General features: G+C 42.0%; 1 protein-coding gene across 1 annotated transcript; it reads left to right on the plus strand.

The window, feature by feature from the left end:
• The first annotated feature begins 45 nt into the window (after positions 1-45).
• Positions 46-22,088, plus strand: MOGAT1 (monoacylglycerol O-acyltransferase 1). The gene is made up of 6 exons (XM_005489322.4): positions 46-373; positions 9,074-9,252; positions 9,642-9,843; positions 11,750-11,924; positions 15,374-15,573; positions 18,498-22,088. Exons 1-6 carry the CDS (start codon positions 280-282, stop codon positions 18,650-18,652), a joined length of 1,005 nt encoding a protein of 334 aa, XP_005489379.2. The 5' UTR covers positions 46-279; the 3' UTR covers positions 18,653-22,088.
• The last annotated feature ends 18 nt before the right edge of the window (positions 22,089-22,106 follow it).

Here is a 22,106-nt window from a genome sequence, read left to right on the forward strand (position 1 = left end):
CCGCTCCAGCCGCCTGTGGGCGGAGGGGGTGTAGCAGCGGCCAGCCCCCGCAGCCCTGCCCGGGCTCTGCCCGCTCCCGCTCCAGGATCAGGTTTCCCGCGGCCGGGGCGGGCGGCACCGCCTCCCCGTCCCCGCCTGCCGGACCCGCGGCCGTGGGCAGCGCCGGCGGCGGGAGGGGCGCGTCCTGCCCGGCCGGGACCGCGGCAGAGCGGCGCGCAGCGGGCAGGTGCGGCGGCTGGAGCCGGCAGCTCCGTGCCTCCCGCGCTGCTCTCCGTCAGCATGAAGGTCGAGTTTGCCCCCATCAATATCCCCCTAAAGAGGAGGATCCAGACAGTCGCCGTTCTGCAGTGGATCTTCTCCTTCCTCCTGCTGGGTAACAGCCTTCCTCCTTCCTGCCCCTGCCCCTGAGAGAGAAGGGCGAGAAGCGGCTTTTTCCGTGACCGGCGTTACCCGTGGGCATCGCTCGGTGCCAGCCGTGCCTCCACGTGGGTGCAGAAGCGGCCGGGGGCGAGCGGCTCCCCGGCGATCCCCGGGCGGGTTGGAGCATCGCACTACGTTTTTCCCTGAAAGCTTTGGATGGTTTTTCCTCTTTTATGGGGGTCTGCTTCTTTCTATGGGTTCTGCTTCAAATATGAGCCCAAAAAGGTAGTGTCTGTGGCTCCTCATTGAGACGCCCAGTAGGTTTCTGACAGCAACTTTTTTATCGAAGATGAGCATAAAGGCTCCTACATGACTAATGCTGTTTTCATTCATAATTTCATAAAATAACTTTATATGCTGTAGTTCAATAAAATTCTCATTTAACAGGGTAATGAAAAATAATGGGCATTATCAGTGAATTGATTCAAATGCAGGCAGTTCTGTAAGTGTATGAAAAATATCCTCACTGGCTTTAAGAAAGTGTTGCTAATTTTGCTTGGTAATCTTTTTCTACTGATTGTTCCTCTATAATTAATTTTCCTAATATCTTAATAGACACCTATCATTAAGCACCTATTCACAGCATCAAATTGTATTCACATGGGTGGGTATCTTGAATTTGATGAAATGAATCACTTGATAAGGTAAGATAAGGTAAGATAAACCTTAACTCTTTGAGACTAAATCCATGGGTTGTATAAATTAGGAAGTGGTTATTGAATAATATCCCTGGAAATGCTGTAACACTTCAAGATTGTCTATGCTGTAGGATTTACAAGGTAAAAAGTAGTGTGCACTTATCTTCCTTGTATGTCTTACAAATATATTATCCTACAGGTGGTTTGATGTCTTTCAGGTGTTTTTTTTTAGGTTGTTAACCCACACATGAAAAATTTGGGGGAAGTATCGAGGGTATGAAGCATCTTCAGAGATTGATCAGCAGTTGTTCTGCTACCTCAAAATTATATTTACTTAAATGATAAACAGTTTCTGTTTGTGGCTACATTGTAAGTAGTCTGTACTTTTAACTTTCTGTTATTGAATTAGGTCTTGGCATGAGCCATTATTTAAGTCTCATAAAGCAGTGGAAGTTCAGGGGCAGTGGAAGAAAACATTTTTTTTTGCCTTAATATAGCAATACTGCTGCAGAAAACCACATCTTCCTGTGCTTACTAGAAGTGATCAGGATGCAGAAAATCCCCTCTCTGTAGTTTAGCAGGCAAAGTAGGGAGCTGTCACCTGCAGCTGGCACTGCCTGGGAATGTCAAGGAAAATCAACTCAGAAAGGGTGGTTATGTTGAGTGTAGTGAGTTCATGGGATCATGAAGAAATGGATTTGCAAGAATGCTTGATTAACAATGTGATTCTAATAATAAGTATCTGCTTGTGCACCATGGGGATGTTTATCTTTAGAGCTGACCAGTGTGACCTTGTCATTTCGTAGGCGAATGCTTTCAAGTGAAAGGGCAGCCAGTGATCTGGCCAAAACGTTTCACTTGGCTGCAGGAAAATTCAGGTGGATGAATCCTAAATGACTTAAAGCAGTGAGAAATGGGCTGATTTCTGATGTTCTAGACTGTCCCTTTGTCTGGACTTTTTAGCCCTTTTTTTTTTTATGAACAGATGTTGTTTGTTTGTAAGCTTTGGATTCAATAGTGACACTTTCAAACCAGGGAGGGATGTCTTGGGAGAAGTGAAATACTGTGTGAGTTCATCACAGAATAGGTTGGAGGTTTAGGTGTTCTTTGGGGGTTTGTGTGTGGCTGGAACTAGTTTATGCCAAGCATGATCTTGATTGTCTGTCTTGTGTTACATATCTGCATGTGAAAACTTGAAAAGATAATGCCCTATGACAGCTAATGATTCATGATATAGATAGAGGGATCCTGTTTAGAGTGGTGAATAAATGGGGTACTGGCTTAGCTGCTGAAGTTGTCCATGTGTGTTGTAATGTGCCATAGCTTAGTAAAATGAACTGTAGGACTAAGAGATGAAGTAAGATAACTGTAAATTAGTGCCCTGAATTGGTCAATGATATGCTTCAAATCTGGGGAGTGACGTGTGAAAAAGTGGTTTCGTGCACTGTGTAAGCTGTAAGGGGAATGTGAGCTTATTACAACTTAGAATTCACAATGTGACTTGGATGAAAGACTTGGTTTTATCTTCCTGGCTGAAAAATGTAAAAAGCCCTTGCTCTCCAAGCTTGCTTTGTTGTAATGCTGCATGCTTTTCTGAGACTGTGGAATTGATGACTGAAAATGCCCTTTTACTTGTGCGACTCACAAGCTGGCCTGAAATACAGACATGCAGTAGTTTTTGAAGTCTAAATCTCATCCCCACTGTAGAAAGAGTGAATCAGTCTGCAAATACTGAAAAAAACAGCAGCAGAAGCCTGGTTCAAGCAAAGTTCTGCTTCTTCATGCAGTGTACCAGCTTGGGCTGGATCTGCACTAGAGATCGATTGCTTCTGCTGTGCAGTGTAGGCAGAGTAAACATGCCTCTGTCTCAAAAAAGCTGTACAGATGTGCACAGAATTTCATTAGATACAAAAGGAACCTCTTTAAAATTCTGGCTGTAAGTTCCTGTACTTCCTTGTTCTGTGCTGCAAGCTGCCAAAGTTCACCCTCAAAGGGAAAAGACAAGTTTTCTTTGTAACAGTGATTTGCCTGTTCTTTATCCAGGGGCATGACACCAGAAACAAAAATAAGTTCTGAAATACTGGGAGGTGAATATAAGAGTTTCTGGATTAGATGAGAGAAATGCCCATTAACAGATTCCCACTGTGTGCTGACTGAAAATGCCATGTGGTTTTCTATCTTATGTTCTCCAAGTCAGCAGACCAGAAAAGTTTGGATATAAGTTCCATGAAAGAGAGAAGTATTTTAATTGGGCTCCTGTCTTTTGAAAGACAAGTGTTACCAGAAAACTAAAGCTGTTAAAACTGAAAACTGGCAAATGCTATTTCTCACTGTGTTAAGCACAAATCCAAAACAGCTTCAGGCTGAAGTATAGTGTCAAGCCATTAGTGTTTTACTGCTGAAACAGCAGATACATGAAATTTTGCAATCTCATATATCTACTTTGGATAAAATGCTAAACCAGACAATTTTTACAGATGGTAGTTTTATGTCTGTAATTGCAGTTATTTGGGATTTGTTTGCTTGGCCAGGGGCTGACAGTCCTGGGGCAGGTCTGGCCCTGTCCCAAGTTCATACAACACCCACAGTATGTCTGCCTGTGTGCTGGATGCCCTTGGTCACTCTGTGCCACTGTCCAGCCCAGGCAGAAAGTCGCCTGGAGAAATAACATCTCCAAGCCTGTAAGTGCTGCAGGACTGACAAAGCAAAGAGGTTACATAACTCCCATTTTTCTGTCATAGGTTCATTGTGCATGTGCATAAAGGAATTGTCACTGAATGCAATGGATGTGCCCAGTGTTTGCAGGAAGTCTTTGTTTTTAAGCTTGGAAATATTTTTCTAAAGAACTTTGAATTCATTTTGCTGCATTTACCAATATGCTTGATATCCTCTTATTGGGAACAGGTGTAGGTTTTCTGTTTCTCACACAGCAGATGGGCATTTATTGTTGGTGTGTGCTGTGAGCTGTGTGCCTCATACTGCACATCTGTCAGTGAGGTTCACTTTGTATCAGGAGGTAGAGCAAAGGGCTCATTTAAAGGTAAAACCATTAAAACAAAGAAAAATCAGTCAGATTTGGTTGAAATGCTGCTTTCCCAGTGCTTTAGTCTTTTGTTTTCCTTTCTCTCTAATGTACACAAATCAAATGACAGCGTTTTTGAAGAAAGAAAAGCTAGAAGATGAGTTGGTGAGCTATGTGCTCCTGCTAACTTCTGTGCCCCTGATGTGAAAATAGACAGTGGAGTTTGAACATGTACAAAATCAAATGCAAAACTGAGCAGCTTGGGTGGAGTGGTGGTGTCTAGGGCCAGATAATGAGAGAGGAAAATGAGAGTTTAACTCTCCAGCAGGGATACCAGGGATTTTCTCTGAGAAAAGGTGATGGTAGAGAAGAATTAGTGCATCTTCTAAGGCCCACTTTTGGTCTCCTCACTGGGGATTTAGGAAGTGACTGTTGTGCAGGCACCCCTGTATTTATTTGCAAAACCCTTAATAATGCAAAATCAGTATATAATATAGGGTATTTTTTAATATGCACAAAGCCACAAAATAATATGCTGAAGACATTGGTATATGTTAAACTACATCCTGTTCTCTAGTGATTAAACTTCTGTGCATGTAGGATGAAGCAGTCTGTTAATTGAACGTGCTGGAGACAGTTTTGGGTTGTGGATCTGGCTTCCCCAAAAGAGTAGAAATGATGAAACGTTTGCCACAGAGTGAGAGATTGCTGCTGGAATAATAAGTGGTTTCTGTGTTGAGAAAGAAGGTGTCAGTGTAATGTGCTAAAGCAAATATTAACCTTTCCTGCAAACATGCCACGAGGGTTTGTTATCTGGTGCTGATTTAATTCATCGGCAATAGCTGGATAACTAATATAGTTTTGTTCTTCCTCAAAGTCTTTAAAAAAAAAAAACAAACTCTTTTGATGCTTAAGAAAACTCAGCTAAGGTCCATGAGCCTTTCCTAGCAAGCTGGCTGGTATTGCTACGTGATTTTGTCACTCTGTACTCATCTATCCATGAAATTTATCGGTGGCCTATGGGTAGGGACTGTAGTGTGATCACAGAGAATAACAGCGTTTATTACTGACTAGTATTTCTAGGAATGCTGCCTCTGTTACCTACAAATTAGGGAGGGAATTTAATCAAGTATTTGTTTGTATTTGTGAGTATTTGTTTGTATCTCTCAAAAATACTAAGAAAAAACAGCTGTGCTGTGTCAGGCTAGAGATCCTAGCCTGACAACCCCTATGTGAACATAAGTGACGGTGAATCCCTAAGGAGAAAGAAAAGAAGTGGGAAACATATAGATTAAATTTGGCATGCTGCCTTGGGATTTGGCATTTAGTAACTTGGGGATTTGTGGTATCCAGGCCACTCTACCTCCAGGTCGGTTGTGTGTAATGCTCTGTATCTCTAGTTTATCAGTATTTGCCAGTGGAAGGTCTTGGGAATTTGGAACCAAATTCCAGCATCAACAGGCCTCTAAAGCTTGGCATCTGAGTGTTTGTGTTTGCTGTCACAGCCCTGCTGAGATACAGCTGCCTTGGCAGGAGTGCTCGGGTGTCTTTGTGGCTCCCAGGTGTAACCAATAACCTGACAAAAGTCCTCACAGGAGACTGATCCAATCCAACAAATGCTGGCTGCCCAACCAGTTTTGGAGTGAGCTCCTTTTTATGTTTTTTGGAGCACTGCAGAGAGCCTGTAGTGCTGCTTGGGGTGACACCAGCACCCCTGGCACCAGGGACACACCTGCACTGCCCACGCTGTCCATGACTGCTCTGAGCGTAATGGGAGCTTTCTCCTCTAGGGACAATATTGCATTTGGTGGCTTTCACAACAAATATTAATCAAACAGTTTTGATGCCGTAGGATCTCCAAATGTGTTTGAAACTTCCAATTTCCAGATTTAACCTGTGCTGTTTTCCTGCTTCCTATCTCTGACATTTAACTCTTTCATACATTTGGTGCCCCCAGTTGCAAACTCAGAGCCTGATTAATGATTGAAGGATCAGTTGTGCAAATATTATTGGGCAGGATGGCTGCCAGTGCTGATTGCTCACCCTACACAGAGTGGTTTTCACCATTTGTTGCAAAATATGAGTATGCATGTGTTGCAAATGCAAAATGGAGAAGTGACACGCCAATATTGGTTCACAAACCAAATGTTCAGAGTTTCCTGGCAGTGATTTGTCTTTTAGTCTATATTTCCTTATCTCCCCTCACCTACCCTCAAAATTCAGTACATCACAGAGATACTTTTCAAATCTCAAATTCAAGTTCAACCAAAACATTACACTTAGAATGTACACTGGAACTACATCCAAGGACATGATGCCGAAGAGTGACAAATCCCAAGTTATTCACCTTTTGCCTGGAATTTGTTTATGAATTTACTTAAAAAGGTTGTTATTTATTTACTCACTGTCTTGTCCAAAGGAGAAAACATCAGGTTTGTGTTTACAGTCTCATTGGTTTTGAGTCATCAGTGTTTAGCTCATCTTGCAGGCTGCTAATTCGTTGAAATAATGAGGAGGTATGGCAAAAGGAATTTGCCTCACCTGTCTCATTGGGAATGCAGTAATCAACTTTGTCCTACAAGATGCTGAGCTCCCCTGAGGAAGTGCTAGCAGCATACTTATCTCCCCACACCTTGCCTGCACTCAGGAAGGTGTCCTAGCTAAAGCAAAGCAGGCAGCTTGTTGATGTGGAGCTGTTTGTCTGCCCAGGATTAAGTACTGCTATCTAGGCCTTCTCAGTGCTGATGAAATTAGCTCTCACAGCAAGGATGCTTGGCTACAAAGCACTTTTCAGCTGTTTGCTAGCAAACTGATAGTAAAAAGCCATGTGATTCTGTGTTAAAAAAAGCCATGTGATTGATTCTCTGTTAAGTCAAAAGTGCTTCTGAAAGGAAGGGTAGGAAATTTAAATACTTATTAAAGCTTACGTAACAAATCAATTGATTTATAGCTGCTAAAGAAACTTCTCATACTTGTTCAAACCAAGAACCTTGGCACCCTGTCCAGATTAGCATTCCTAGAAATTCCTATAGTTTCAGGATCTCTTCTTCAAGGAGCAGGTAATGACTTTTCCTCAGTAGACTTCTGTGCCCTATTTTGGAGTGATGCTGTTGTAGGATTCCCTGTGGAATTCCTTGTGGAATTAGGGTGTTATATTTCATCTGTGTTACCCTGTCCTGCATTAATGATGTTCCTTAGAACTGATTTCAGTTCTTGTGAGTTTACCACATTGACTTTGGGGGTCTGTGGGCCTCAGTTAGCTGTGGTGTTTTCAAGAGCTCTTGCTCAAATGCTTTTCTGTGCAAGACCAGGGTTGCTTGCTTGAGAAAGAAGCAGTGAGCTTCTGTACTGAAGAATGCAGTATCCTTGAAAATGGCAGGTTTTGTCCTGCTCCTGCATTTGTTTATGGTAATCTCCTTCTCCCTTCCTCAGAGCAAATGTAATTCCTTATTTTTCTGCTCATATTTCTGCTAGAAATGTAAAAATGTAGACAAGATATCCAATTCTGTTCTGAAGGCACAGTCAAACTAGGCTCAGGAACAAACTGGCTGAAGTTCAGAAAAAGTAAATATTCAGGTTGGAGGAAATACTAATGTACCTGTAGACCAAGCTGAGATCTCAGCTCAAAACCTGCACAGTCTAGGGAATCTGCTGACTTTTCAGCACCCAAGTAATATCTCTCCTGAATGAAGGTGATCTCTGAGCTAGGATGAGTGGGTTTTACTCTTGGTTCATCTGCTTATTCTGAAGTCTTCAATTCTGGTGATATTTTACATTGTGTGAGCCAAATTATTGCCTGAAGTACTTCTGTTGTTTGTTTTTAAATCTGCTCTATTTAGTGATGTATTTAGCTCAATATGTTTCACTGGTGTAACTTCTAGGACTTCACAGGATATTTCCCTCATGAAAGCCAGTCAATTTTGAGACATAAATTACTGCTTCTGCATTGTAAAATATCTCTGAAAAACACTGGGCTCCTGCAACTCTGCCCATTGAGTCTTCAGTGAGAGCTAGGTCCTGTTTTGCTTGCCACTGTATAAATTTATGATGTTCAAGCCCTGGCTCCCTTGCAACCTGGACTTCAGCCTCTGATCCATGAGCCTGATGGGGTTTGTTCAGGAGGTGGCAGAGCAAGCAGGCTGCTGCAGGGGTACCACAGGGCAGAGAGCAGCAGCTCCTACTCCTCAGACATCTCAGACCACAGCTCTTCAACACACTCCAAAACTAAAATTCTGCAAGTTCTACAAAGATAAAGTTTCCGTAGGATTTCCCTGAGTAATTATTTCAAGGCTGAGCCCCAAGTAACAAAATATATTTAACCAAACAACTTTTTTCTGCTCTATGAATTGTGTATAATATAATTCTTATGTATCACTATTGTAGCAGGGTGTTACAATTCTCTCTTAATTGTGTTTGAAAGTATCAGGATTTAGCTGCTGCTGCATTCCCACAGCAGCCCTGAGCTTCCCCTTTGGCTGATGGGTTTAGTGGCTGAAGTGGAACCTCTCCATGTTTTGGTCTTGTCTAGTGTATCTCCCTGGCCAGTGACAGCACTTTTGGCTGGGAGTGGAACTATCACTTCATACTGTAGGTAGAGAAGCTGAGAAGGAGAATAGAAAATGATTGCCCAATATCACTGTAATTAGAAAAGAGAGGTTGCTGTGGCTTTTCCCTTCTTTCCTTCCCCAGCTTTCCTTTCTTCTCACTCCCTGAAGCATTACATCCTTGTTAGCTCTTGCTGTCTCCTTTTATTTTGCCTTAGGTAAACCAGATGCTCTCTACCAAACATCCAGTTGTGCAGTAGAGGGAGAAATAATAGACTGAGATGATACACCCTTGTAATGTTTCACCCTCATTGTAACAGCATCAATAAGCTGAGTTCAATTTGTGTGCATTTTGAGTAAATCTCTAAAAACATATCAGGGCTGGGCATTCTTAAAAGGACACAGATGTGATTAATGCTTGCTATGCTTTCACTTTTTGTCTCTTGTAGCAGAGTTTTGCTGTGGATTCTTTGTGATCCTGATCCTGGGCAACTTCTGGTTCCTTGCTGTCCTGTACCTGCTGTGGCTGTACCTTGACTGGGGAACACCATGTGCTGGGGGCAGGCGGTCCCACTGGGTCAGGAGCTGGACTGTCTGGAAGTACTTCAGGGAATACTTCCCCATTCATGTGAGTAAAGGGTTTCTCACAAACAGCTTGAATAGCCAGAACCATGGACAGACATCTAAGACTCAACTTTGCTAAAATTCTAATACTCTCACTGGGGTGAACTTCTTTTTAAAACATGGGAAATCTGAGATTTACTGACAAAAGGGGACAGGGCCTGGCTTTCTAGTTGGACTGTTGGGTGATGAGGTAGTGCTTCAGTACAATAAATCTGGACATGGTATCCTGACACATCCATTTAAGCGTTGTTTATCTGTAAAGCAGGACAGTAATTTTAAGTGCTCAGAAGGAAATTCATTGTTGTTGCTTCTATGTCCTGTCAATGTGCAATCTCCATAGCTGTTGTTTTTGAGGTAAATATCATAATGCCTATCACTGACTCTATTTTTCAGCTTATAAAAACTTCAGAACTGAACCCAAATCACAACTACTTACTTGGCTTTCACCCTCATGGGGTCCTGGTTGCTGGAGCCTTCGGAAACTTTTGCACTGATCCTCCTTTCAAAAATTTATTTCCTGGCCTTACTCCATATCTCCATATCATGCCCATCTGGTTTGGCTGTCCCTTCTTCAGAGAATACATAATGAGTGCTGGTAGGTAAAAGCAGAATGTCTCAGCTGTTGCTCCATATTTTAACTTCTGTTACAAATGTAGAGTCTATTCCTCTACTTATATATGGTAAGTAATTTTAGAAGGATCACTGTTGGTGCTAAATTTAACCTCTATTTTGTGATGAACTGTTGTGGAAAAAAAAATGGAAGGTTTTATTAATAGTTTTGTAAACTGTATTACTGAGTTGTTTTTTCTTTCTGAAAAGAAATTGCTGCTTTTCCTTTGAACTATCAGATAGCAGTGCTCAGTACCCAGTATATGCGAGAAGGGCATAATATTTTGTAATTTTATTTAATCATTAGCAGGCAATTGTACAACAAATTCAGGCTAACCTCTTACATGAAGGGCTTAGTGTTATACATTACGAGTATCTTTATACTCAGAAATTAAGTGCTTGCTTCTGATTGAAGTCCTGTATTGCAAATCTGTGTAATTTTAATTGAGATGTAAACTCTAAAGAGAGGGACCTTTTTTCTCTGTTCTGAGAAGCATTTGTTCAGAAAGGAGTGATATTCATGACTGGTACTACAGCAATAAAAGATAAAAATAACAAGCAATTGAGTTGGGGGAACTGAAAAAAGAGAAGAATGAAATAAGTACTAATGCTCCCTCCCAGTGGTTTAATAAATTAGTTATTTTATTTAAATTCACTCAACCACAGCATTTAAGCATGTTCTGATGCACACGACTAAGTTCAGGAGACAGAGATCTAACTTTATTCATGACTGCAACACAGACACTGCAGTCTCAGAGAGGCTGTTCCACTGCTCCATGCACAGAAGCATGCCTACGATGTTCCCAGATTAATATCAGAATTACTTATCTATGTATACTTCAACATATCAGAGAATGCCTTTCCATGCAAATGTAATTTCTGAGGGCGTTCTTTGAGGCTTGCAAAGTGGTACCTGGCAATGGTGGAGCATTGCAGTTTTAAACACTGTTGTTTAATCATTGTCTGGAAGTCAGATTTACATGTTTTTGGCATCTTGACCCATGGGAACAAATATTTACCTGCAGAATGAGAAAGAGCTGCAGTAAAAAGCACACTAAAGAAGAGCCAGCAGTGGAGCTTGGTTTTCACAGGTATGCAGCTGATAAATGAGAGGGGACCTTTGGTGTAATACAGATCACCACTCCAATCATAAAACACTTGCAAGATCTTCCATGTCCTGAAAGCCACGCTCCTGGCACAGTGTTTCATGTCCCAGCCTTTTTCTGCCTGTGTCTAACACGTGCAGTTGTTGCCTCTGGCAGTGCAGCTGCAGTGTGAGCAGAGAGCAGTGCTCTGCATGCAGGGCAGCTCTGCTTCAGCAAGAGACACATTTGTCCTGAGGAAAGGCAGTGATTTCTGCTCTCCTTTCCAGGGAAAATGCATGCTGACTTGAATGAGCACTACTTGAATTATTTGTGAGTCCCAGGTCAGCTGTGTTTTCAGAGTAACAGTGACTGTGAAGCTGTTTGAGGCAAATGGATGTAGCTTTTTACTGAAGTCTGGACTTGCTCCAGTTGCAAGCTATTCCTCTTGGTGGCCAGCTCTCAAAAGTAGATCACAGTCATCTTCCCTATCTTCCCAAATTTTTATAATCCACATTGTAATGTCCCTATTGGTAAAAAGACCAAGCAGGGAGCAGAACATCCAAAAGTACATTTTGATACCAGCTCTGTAAAGCCAACAATGTAAACTAGACTTGATCTCTAAATTGTCACTTAGGTTATATGAATTCAACACAGTGTAATTAAATATAGCTTCTGGGTAAATGGGACTACTATAAGCCTTTCATATAAAATGTAGGGCAAGAAGGAAAAGGAACCTTAAATTCTTAAATTCCACTGTACTTGTACATGAAGATCCAGTGGTCACTCTTAAAATGTTTCCTCCTGAAGGAATGGTTTCTGCATCCAAGGAAAGTGTCTCCCATGTGCTGAGCAATAAAGGAGGTGGCCATGCATCTGTCATTGTCATTGGAGGAGCAGAGGAATCTCTGAATGCACATCCTGGAAGTCTCACCTTGAACATCCTCAAGAGGAAGGGCTTTATTAAAATGGCCCTGAAACATGGGTAGGTCTTCCATGAAGCATGCTTTGAATACAGATTGATTCTTAAATATAATTCATATTATATAATATTAGAGAATTTGAAAGAGTTTAAGTGCCTTAAGAACAATCAAATATCTGGCACAGGAGCCAATGTGTCCACCTAGATCCGCTCTGGGAGTGTTGAAAATTCCCTTTGACTTTCATAATTTGTAACAGTAGGTTTTGTTAGCATATCTTGTTTTATTTCAGTTGTTTCCTGCACTAGCAAAGAGTAAGAATTATGAAACATTATTAGTAAATCTTGGCTGGTTTTCTGAGCAGGGCCAACATTCTGCTTTCTGTTCTGTAAATTAAAGATACATTAAGGTAGAATTTTCTTATCATTTTAAGCAAACAAACAAATTGGATACCCAGGCTCTGTTTCATTAAATCACTGAGAATTATGGTCTAGGAAGATTTGTTTTCACTATTATTCTAAAGACTTTTGAAGATTGCCATTTGCAAAAGTAAATTCCTGGGCATTTTTGGTGAAAATATCAAGAAAAACTAGATAACTTTTTCCTATGAAGCAGCCATCAGTGTGTTACTAAACAGAGATGGTATCAATGTCTTTTGAGTGATTTACACAGTATAAGTTATTGTGTTTGTTCTGGACTGGTCTAGATGGTTTGTATATTAGAAATATTGAAACCAATGTTCTGTTCCAGGTACACTTTCTGAACAGCTCTCAGGATTAAACATTGACATGTGAAGCAATGAGAAAAAATACTAGTCTTGAGAAATCTGTAAGAGCTTTTTAAGCTATCAATTGGAGAAAAGGTGGTCTCTGAGAAGAGGGGCTCTCTGCTTTTACACAGAGTGCAAAAAACTAGAAACTGTTCTGTGCCGAAATTCCTAGGGTGTTTCCTACACATATCACTAGGATTCTCATAAAGACTTTTTTGTGCCAACAGAATGTAACATTCTAGTCTAATTTGTACCCAGAAAAAATACTTGTTTATTTGAATTAGGAGTTTACTGACTAAATGAGTCCTTAGTCCAACGGTTGATTAATTCAGTGGGATCCTCAATACTCAGTAGCTTTTATTTGTTTTAACCATAAAGATTAGAAGAATATTTAGATACTTTTTTTTTATTAGTATGTTGGTAGATGTCTGGTCTGTCATATCACAAAGGGTGGTGGTGATTATCTCTCATCTAAATTGATTTGGATTGAGAAATCAGATCCACCTGTGCCTCTCAAGACATTGATTTCAAAAGTATCTCCAACACATAACAGCAAGAGTGGGACACTTACAAAACACAGGAATGGCCCCTTTACCCCTTCACTTACTTAGATTCCAGTGATGGTCTCATCTTTCTGAAAGGGTCATGGCTGCCTAGAGCCCTCCTCTGGGTGGCAGTGCCTGTCTCTGCCCCAGTGGCTGAGGGTGCAACACTCATGGTCATGTAAGCAGCAGGCTCCAAGTCATTCCTACAAACACCAGCACCAACACCTGCTTCTGTGGCAAGCACAGGAATTCTGCCTGCTCATCTGTCCAGCAGGGCTGGGGGACTGTGCAAGTCCAACAGAGCTCTTGCCCAAAGACTTGGCAGCCAGTAACTGCTTCTGCTTTTGAAGTCTTGTTTTTAACAGTTAACAAAATGGGAAGAAAATTTCCAACTGAGCTGGAAATCAAAGGGCCAGGGAGGCTTGTGGGATGCAGATGAGAAGCCCCATCTGCCACCAGTGCCTGCACCCATTGCTGAAGCTCATCATGATCTGCAGCAGCAAATACCAGCTCAGGGAGGAAGGGGCAGTGCAGAGGTTTATGCTCCCTGGCCCTGACTCCTGTGCTGCCAGCACAGAGAAGCTGTGTTCCTCAGCTAGGAGCTTGTCAATTGTGGCCTGAATATGTCAGCAAATGTCCTCTGCACTTTTGCAAAGGACATTTTGGTCCAAGGTAGTACAAATATCTGATACAAAGTGAAGAAATCCTAAAGACACAAAACAAATGATGAATCAGATAACTTATCTTTAATTTCACAATCATAAGTTACTTATTTCTCTGTCTCAGCCTCCTACATAGCATCTTGCAAAAGTCTTCACTAGATTAAAACAAATCCCACAGTGTCAGGGCACCACAGCTATTGCAGCACAAGATGTTCCTGTTTGTCTTAGTGTTGTAGTAAAAAGTCAAGTGTTTACACAGCCACAGTAAGTACCAGGCTTTATGATATTTCTTTTACAGGTGGCAGGGTGATACATGCACTGGAGAAAGAAACTTTGAGCAGACACTAGTCAGAACAGTATGTGGGAATGATAGTCAGTGTGAGTCCTCAGGCTAAAGAAGCTGTTGAAGCAGTTGATTTTTACTGTACAGGTGGATATTGACAGAACTCAGTGCTTCCAGCCAGCTCTGTCCTCAGTGCATCCTCCTCAGGTATTCACAGCTCTGCACATACTCATTCTGACAATGTTCTAGCAATACTGCTATTTTACAATAAGGTTTTTCTCAAAAGTAGTGGGGACAGAATAGAGCTAAGGTACAGAAACTAAGTTTTAAGTAAAGAAAATATCCCTGAATCCTTCAGAGACTGCTTGGGATTTCCCTGTTTTTTGTTTTGTTTTTTTTTTTTTCTCTCTAAACTCTGTAGAATAGTTAATGAAATGAAGAATCAAAAACCAGCCAAGGTTTTAAATACAATGCTGGGTTTACCTGCACTGATTCTATCCACTCAGGCTGTTTGTCCTGGAGCTAATCAGTGCCTTTGCTCCCAGGCCAGTTCATGAGCTGAATGAGAATTCATTAGGCTGTGCAAGAGCCAAAGTGGGTTCATGTAATTTCTGTGGGCAAGATGTGACCTCTGGTAATAATGGATTAGGGCTTCTGTTTTCTAAGAAGTCCAGAGGAAGCAAGGTTTGGCTGGGAATTGGACACAGAGAAGGAATTTGGCATTGCACTCGTGTCTGTGAGGGTGTCTGGTTTTTATCAAGGTTTTTGTGCTGAAATCAAGGGCACACATTACTCCGGTCAAAGCACAAGGGAAAGCCAAGGTCTGGTTTTGATGCCACCCAGCTGGGAGCATTATAAAGTTAGTAATGAGGCTTCTCGCCAAGGGAAAAAATGTAGTGGAACAAGGGTGGACTTGCTGAAATAGTAGTGGATAAAGACATACTTATGGTATATGCAATAACTCATTTTCATAATTCCAAACAGTCACAAGTTGCAATAGGTACCAACGAACTAAATACTGCCAAAAGCAAGTTGCTAGTTGTGTGCCAATCACTTTTTTTTTTAAACACCAACCAGCCAAGGCATCCAAAAAACTGCTGCACATGAGAGGAGTTGAATGCCTGTTGCTGATGAAATCCAAAGCTGCTGAAACTCTCTGTGCTGGTTATTGTGAAACTGTTTCCATGCTGCTGATGTGAACTGCAGTGCAAATGCAGGCTGATGCAAAATTCTCAGTGTCCTCTTTGTTTTACAGGGCTCATCTGGTCCCAGTGTTTTCCTTTGGTGAAAATGAACTGTTCAAGCAGGTTGCAAACCCCAAAGGTTCATGGCTCAGGAATGTGCAGGAGAAGTTGCAAAAGATAATGGGCTTTGCTTTGCCACTGTTTCATGCTAGAGGAGTATTCCAATACAGTTTTGGCTTAATACCTTACAGGCAACCTATTCACACTGTTGGTAAGTTCCCTGCACCTTTTCTAATGTGTTTGCAAATGTTTAAAAATTCATCAATGTGCTGCTAATATCTGTAAATTTATAAATCTGTTCTAACAGAATTAATTAGTGTGCATCTAAAACAAATTACTGTCCTTCCCAGTTAAAGGGGACAGTTCTTATCTTCCTTTGCCTTTTCTGGCCAAATCTTACTCTTCACTCTCAGTTATCCATAGGCTCCTATCCTTGGCAATCCATAAAGAAATCCAAGAGTTGTCCAGTTTTTATGAGAGGGCTGCCACAGCTCTGCAGCTGTTGCTGTGGGTTCTGATGTTTTGTGTGAAGCCCAGAATTTAATTTATTAAGCTCTGAAGCTTAATTTCTTAGCTCTGCAGAGAAGTAACAGTTGGATGTTGCAGCTGAGGTACAACAGAGCTCTGGAGCAGGGCTGCTGGAAGGAGCTTGAGTGGTCCTGAGCTGGTGCTCATCAGGTCAGAGGGACAGATGCAGGAGGAAAGGGAGAGGACACCTTATGGTGCCACAGCCCTTGGGCAGGCTGCCACTTAGATGGCTTTGTCTCCTTCCCTCTTGGCTTTTTCCCTTGGAAAGATCCTGTCATGTTTAATTGGAGTGTGCATGCCACATCAACAGGCAGTTTGGGAGAGTGTTCTTCCCCAAAAGCTCTCATTACTGCTCATCTCCTCTCACTGGAGTGTGGAACTGAACATATTTTTCATGGTTTTACTAGTGCTATTGACAACCACACCTTTACAAAATAGGTGATGCTGGGTCTCATGCAAAGGCAATAGCTGTCTGTAAATTTTTTGATAAATCGTTTTTAGCCAGACTCTGACCTGAGAGAACTAAAGAAAATTGAGCTTTTCTGGTGTTCCACAAGGGACTTTGAAGGTGGCCCTCTCTCTTTATGGGGTTGATTTTATTATAGTATTAAACAAATAAAAATTTTTAAGACAAAAACATAGCTCTTTTTATGTTAAATTTCAAGCAGATCTGTGTTTTATCACTTCATGCAGTTGAATATTTTGAAAATATTTAATTTTTAATGCCTGCATTGTTCACAGGCAGGCTAAAAATGCCACTTATTTTAAAGCCAAAAGGTTATCAAATCTTTGGAATGAGCTGTATTGGATGAGATCTATAATTTTTTTTTTTTTTTTTGGCTGATAAAACCAGGGCTGTGCTGAAGCTTAAAATGTCTTATTTTATGAGGCATCTCTTCATCATGACAAAAGCACAGGAGTGCTACAAATCAGCAAGACCAGAGTCTTGCAACAGAACTTGTAAGATCTCACAAGGTCCTTTGCTTTTTGTGGATTTTTCCCCATGTTTGAGAACATCACAATGTCCCTGTGTCCTTGGAAGTGTGTGGGGTGTTCTTGGCTTCATCATGGCTCTGAAAGCATTGCCTCAGCTCCTGAGAGCTGCAGTGAGCTCACCTGGGGTGATGAGCTGTGCTGCCAACGTGGCCAGGTATGGCTGATTCCAGTCCTGGTTCAGAAGCCATGGGTCCAAGAGCCATTCAGCCAAGCCAAGATCTGTGGATTTGAGTGCTTTGGGCTTGATGAGTGCTTTTGGTTTTCCTTTACTTTTTTTTTTTTATTACTGCTTTGCAGAAATAGGACCAACCCTAAAATATCAAATTAAGCAAGTTCCTTAAAGCTGCACATAATATTAGAGAGATGAGTGTAATTTTTCCATCCCACAAGAAATCTTCACTCTTGGGAGAAGAGACTGTTACAGAAGGGTTTGGGGCTTTTTGCTGTTTCCAGTCCTGCCTCTGGAAATCTTGTATTGTATGTATATTGATTTCACACCCCTCTGAGGTATTGCTCAATCCAGGCATGGGTTCCCACCCCAGCTGTTCAAAGTCTGAGTTTCAGCCCCACACAGGCCTGAGAGCTGGTGCAGCTGGAGCTGCAGCAGGAAAATGCAGACTCAGCTCTTTGTGGTTCTGGCCAGGCTTCCCTTTAGTCATCACCATCCAATCTGAAGTGGCAACATCTCTTAACAGGAATTTTCAGGTGCCTTTGGAAAAGTCCTGAGGGTGCTTTTAGCTCTGTGTTTTTCTAGGCTTCCTATATAATCCCAGTTGGATCTGTTAAGGTGTTGGTGCTTCCAGTGCAAGAATAGCTGTCAAAATCTGGTGACTGAACAACACAGGGACACTGAGATCATGGGAAGCTTCTCTTAGCAATCCACTTTTTAGCCATAGCCTTTTGTGGAAGAGAAGGCTGCCCTCTGGATTTCCATGGAGTCACCTCCCATGGAGCAGGTAGCAGGCTTTGCACAGTGCCTGGGGAACATTTTCGTTCCAGTGCCATTTGTGGGCAATGGATGGCTCAGAGACACCTCACAGGGTTTAGGGGGTCTACATGCCTAGGGAGGGGTACCTCCCTAGGCTGAGGTCACATTTCAGGTGCAGTGATATCCATTTTGAATAAATTGGAACATAAATATTTCCTTCAGTCCTGTCCATGTGAGTGTGGTTGAGGGCACCATGTCCTCTTAAGCATACCTCACACTTTTTTTTTTTTTTGAGTGGTTTTATTATTCACATCAGAAAACAGTGAGAAAGTACATTTTTTTTAAATACTGTGTTGAATGTGTAGACAGCACATAACCCATAGGATTGTATCTTGAAGTGTAAACTGCTTCTTCAAGTTAGAGCTTATCCCTCTTCTCATTTGCTCTTCTGCTGCCAAACTGAAATGTTGGGGGGTGGGGGTGTTAATTAATTTTACCTGAACTTCAGCAAAAGTCAGTGAAAAACCAGCCCAATGGCTCAGGCTTGTGAAAGGCAGGATCAGGCCCCAGGGTAAGAAAACTGTGCTGTGATTCTGCAATCTGGATGGGAGCTGTGCTGGAGCTCTTACTTCTGCTTAAAAAGAGATGTCAATGAAGCTAATGCTGTTGTATTTGATTTACAGTGGGAAGCCCCATCCCTGTAAAACAGAACTTGAACCCCACCACTGAAGAGATTGATCAGCTCCATGCATTGTATCTACAGAAACTAAAGAAATTATTTGAAGAACACAAAGGCAATTATGGCATCCCTGCACATAAATCTCTCATCTTCGAGTAGCAAATTGCAATTTGTAATTCCAAATCTCATGCAAAGAAACAGTGTCTGCTCAAAGATGTCTTTCTTGCAATCCATATTTTGCAATCTGTAATTATCCTTATGTAAGGAATACTTTTAAGAAGGGATTATTAGAGGATTTAATGATTTTTATCTTATTCTTGGGTGGTGGGGGGAGGGATCATTGGGATGTAAGCCTTGAAGCCAGTGCTGTTTTGAGTTGTCCTTTTAAGTTCATGTGTGCCAGAAATGTGAGTGAGAGACTCCACACAGATGTTCTTACCACAGCTTGAGGACAGGCAATTGCCCCAGCATGAGATCAGTAGCAGAAGCATAAATCAAAGTCTTTGATTAGAAGTTGAGATTTACCAGCATTTATCAAACATGACATTAGGTTCTTCTGTGAATGTCAGAAACCCCTGCTGCTCTTCCACAGGAATGAAGGTGTATGTTTTCAGCAGATGGCTGCTGTAAACCACTTACATGAGAATTCAAGAATAAATAGGAACCTTCAGCCCTGAATTGGATATTGGCAAAAATGGTTTGTCCGAGTCATGGAGCAGAGCAAACCTTCTGATTGGAGAACTGTGTTGAGATTTTTGTGTGCATGTGTGTGCTAGGTGGTGGGAAGCACTGAATGATGTGACTTTTCTGGACAATCTGTGCTTTGGATCATAAGTTTGGAAGATGAAGCAGCTTTGGTAGTTTCAACCTCAGAAGAGATGACAGACACAGGACAGGAGAAAGAGGGAATCATGTGAACTCTTCATCCTGTGCAAATTAAAAATAATCCTATGTCAAGCACTTGCACAGAAGGAAGTGGAGCCCAGTTTCTTCAGTCAGTTCAGAAATTTCACCAAGGAAATTGTACTTGATAATTCCTTTTTTCCCCACTGACAGATGTGGGGATGTGTTAAGCTGGTGCTGCAGGGTGACACAGCTGCAGTGCCAAGGCAGTGTGAGCATAGCTCAGCTGCAGCAGGTTAAGAGGATGCAGTGTATATAAACCAGTGCCTGGATTTGAGAAATGGTTTATCCTAAATGTGGAGATCCACCTCAGGAAAGAAAAGAAAAGAAAAAAATCTTAGCCAAACTCTTTTTCAGTGAAAATGCCTGGGTCTTGGAGATTATTGTGTATGGAAAGAATTTTAATATATTACTGAATTTTTATGAGATAAATTGTTGTATTTGTACATACTTTCTGACTGCCTGCAGACTTTGCAGTCTGATGTTAGTGAAGAGTTTGCTCTGCTTTTAGCAGTTTTGGTGCCTGAATTACATCAGTGAGCTGCTCTGACAGGTCAGGCATGGGCTTGTCAGGCTGCCTGGGCATCTGCAGTTGGCTCAGCTGGGCACAGAGGTGCTCCAGGAATAGCAGTCCTGGACACATTGTGTATTCCATGGGCTGGAGGCTCTTGGGGAAAACACACCTGGGCCTTTGAGAACAAGGTAGAACTCTGGAAAGAAAGTTACAGAGAAATTCTGGAAATCCTTAGAAAGAGGAAGGTGTTTATAGAAAAGAGTGGAAATGACTTCTGTGGAGTGAACTCCGACTGAACCAACGCCCCAAAGCCAAACAAGTATTTGCCAGACAGAGCAGATGTTTGTGCTCCAAAAAACCCTCCAGCAACAAGCTGGTTTCCTTAAGAGGGCTCTTCCTTCTTGTCATCCTATTGTCATCAGGATGTAAACAACACTGAGTCCTGCTCTCATTTTCTCTGCAATGACACAAGCATTCTGGGAACCAGGGCTGGAATTGGCAGTGCCTGAAGAAGCCCCTCTTCCCTGACAGACTGCTGTCAATGTGCCCACAGTTCACCTCTACCTGAGCTTTCTTTCACTGATGATCACTGTGGTGCTGGCATCTTGCTTCCTCACTTTCTGCCCACCTTTTCCTGGGTTGAGATCTCTGGTCTCTGTGCATGGAAAATACTGGGTGGTGGCTTATCATTCAGCAAAAATGGGGTTTAGGAGCAGGGTTTGAGAAGAGAAAGCACTGTGCCTGTGCATGTTTGACACCAGCTTAAGGTCAGGACTGTTTCAGCTCTGGAAGGGCATGTTTCTAGGGAAGTCAAGCATGGCAGGTTTGTTACCTGGGAAGAGGTCTCAGGGTCCTGAGGATTGTATAAAGCCATGATCCCTGAGCAGTTGCTCTTTCTTAGCCAGTTATGTGAAATTTCCTTTGACTCTTTATTACCTGCACTGATGATTAGTGAGGATTATTCATGAAAGAAGAATTTGGAGTCTGTGCTCTCCTAGATCACCTGCTCTAATGAGATATTTCCTCTCATTCTCAGTCTGTTCTTTTCCCATTACCTTAATGATACAGAAAATCAAGCTGTAAATTAAAAAATATTAGCATTGGGTTGAGGATGGAAGGCAATTTTTTGTTGATTAAGTTAATCAAAACTTCTAGGGAATTTGTGGATACTGATTTTGGGACAATATCTGGTCAAAATATATCCTATAAGCAGGTTTTCCTCTGAATTCCATGAGGAAATTATCTGTGGGCTCTGTACCATCCGTAACTGGCTCAGGCAGAACAAGTAGGGATTGTGTTGCTATGGCTACTGATACTGTCATTGCTTTGTAACAATGGAGATGGTAAAAAACCCAAAAACAAAAACCCAACAAAAAATAACAAACCAACAAAATCTCCAAACAACTCAAACATTTACTGTTGTTCAGTTACTACTGCATATTGCTTATGATGGTTCTTCCAAACTACATTAACTAATTGTCCAGCGTAGCCAGGGCTATTTTAAAATAGAACTTCTGTCTCTAAACATGATAGACATGGTGTCATCTGAAATATTTACCTCTGTGTTAGTATGGATGTATAAAGCAGCCCTGCAATCCTGAGCCACAGACCCATTTTGGCCACCACAGGCACCAATGCCAGCCCTGCTGCAGGCAGAGGAAGCTGCCCACGTTTGCTGCAGCAAGAGGCTCCAGTTGCAGCTCATGCTGGACACAGCAAGAGCAAGGAGCAGGTAGGAATGGTGACACCCTGGCCCAGCTGCACCTGGAAGAGCTGGGCAGCACTCACGTTCCTGGTGGGATGTCACACTGCCTGGGGCCTGCCTGCTTCCTGGGGTGCTTCCCTTTGTGCCTTTCCATGCCACAGGTAAAGACAGCCAGCCATCAATAGGAGAAGCTGTGCCTCTAAACCTGCAAACACTGCCTGCCTGACATGCTCAGGATGAAGTTCCTGCCTGTTCCCTCACTCAGGATGAAGTTCATGCCTGTTCTCCCATGTGTGAACACCTCTGTGTCAAATTCTGTTGACAGAAACTCAATCCTCGAGTATTTTTACTCTGTGAACTAAACAGTGTAATTTACACTTTGTAACTTTTTATGGTACCTGTAAAATATGAATGTCAGTTGCTTCAATGATAGCTGTGGCAAGGAGCGTGAGATAATAAAGGTTTGTACCAAAGGGGGCTTGTGCTGACTG

The sequence above is a fragment of the Zonotrichia albicollis genome, chromosome 9 (genome assembly GCF_047830755.1).
Source record: "Zonotrichia albicollis isolate bZonAlb1 chromosome 9, bZonAlb1.hap1, whole genome shotgun sequence".
Lineage (NCBI taxonomy): Eukaryota > Metazoa > Chordata > Aves > Passeriformes > Passerellidae > Zonotrichia > Zonotrichia albicollis.

Coding starts and splice junctions, on each gene's coding strand:
- MOGAT1 (XM_005489322.4), top strand. CDS start 280: ATGAAGGTCGAGTTTGCCCCCATCAATATCCCCCTAAAGAGGAGGATC. Junction 374..9,073: donor CTTCTCCTTCCTCCTGCTGG/GTAACAGCCTTC, acceptor TGTCTCTTGTAG/CAGAGTTTTGCTGTGGATTC. Junction 9,253..9,641: donor GGGAATACTTCCCCATTCAT/GTGAGTAAAGGG, acceptor TCTATTTTTCAG/CTTATAAAAACTTCAGAACT.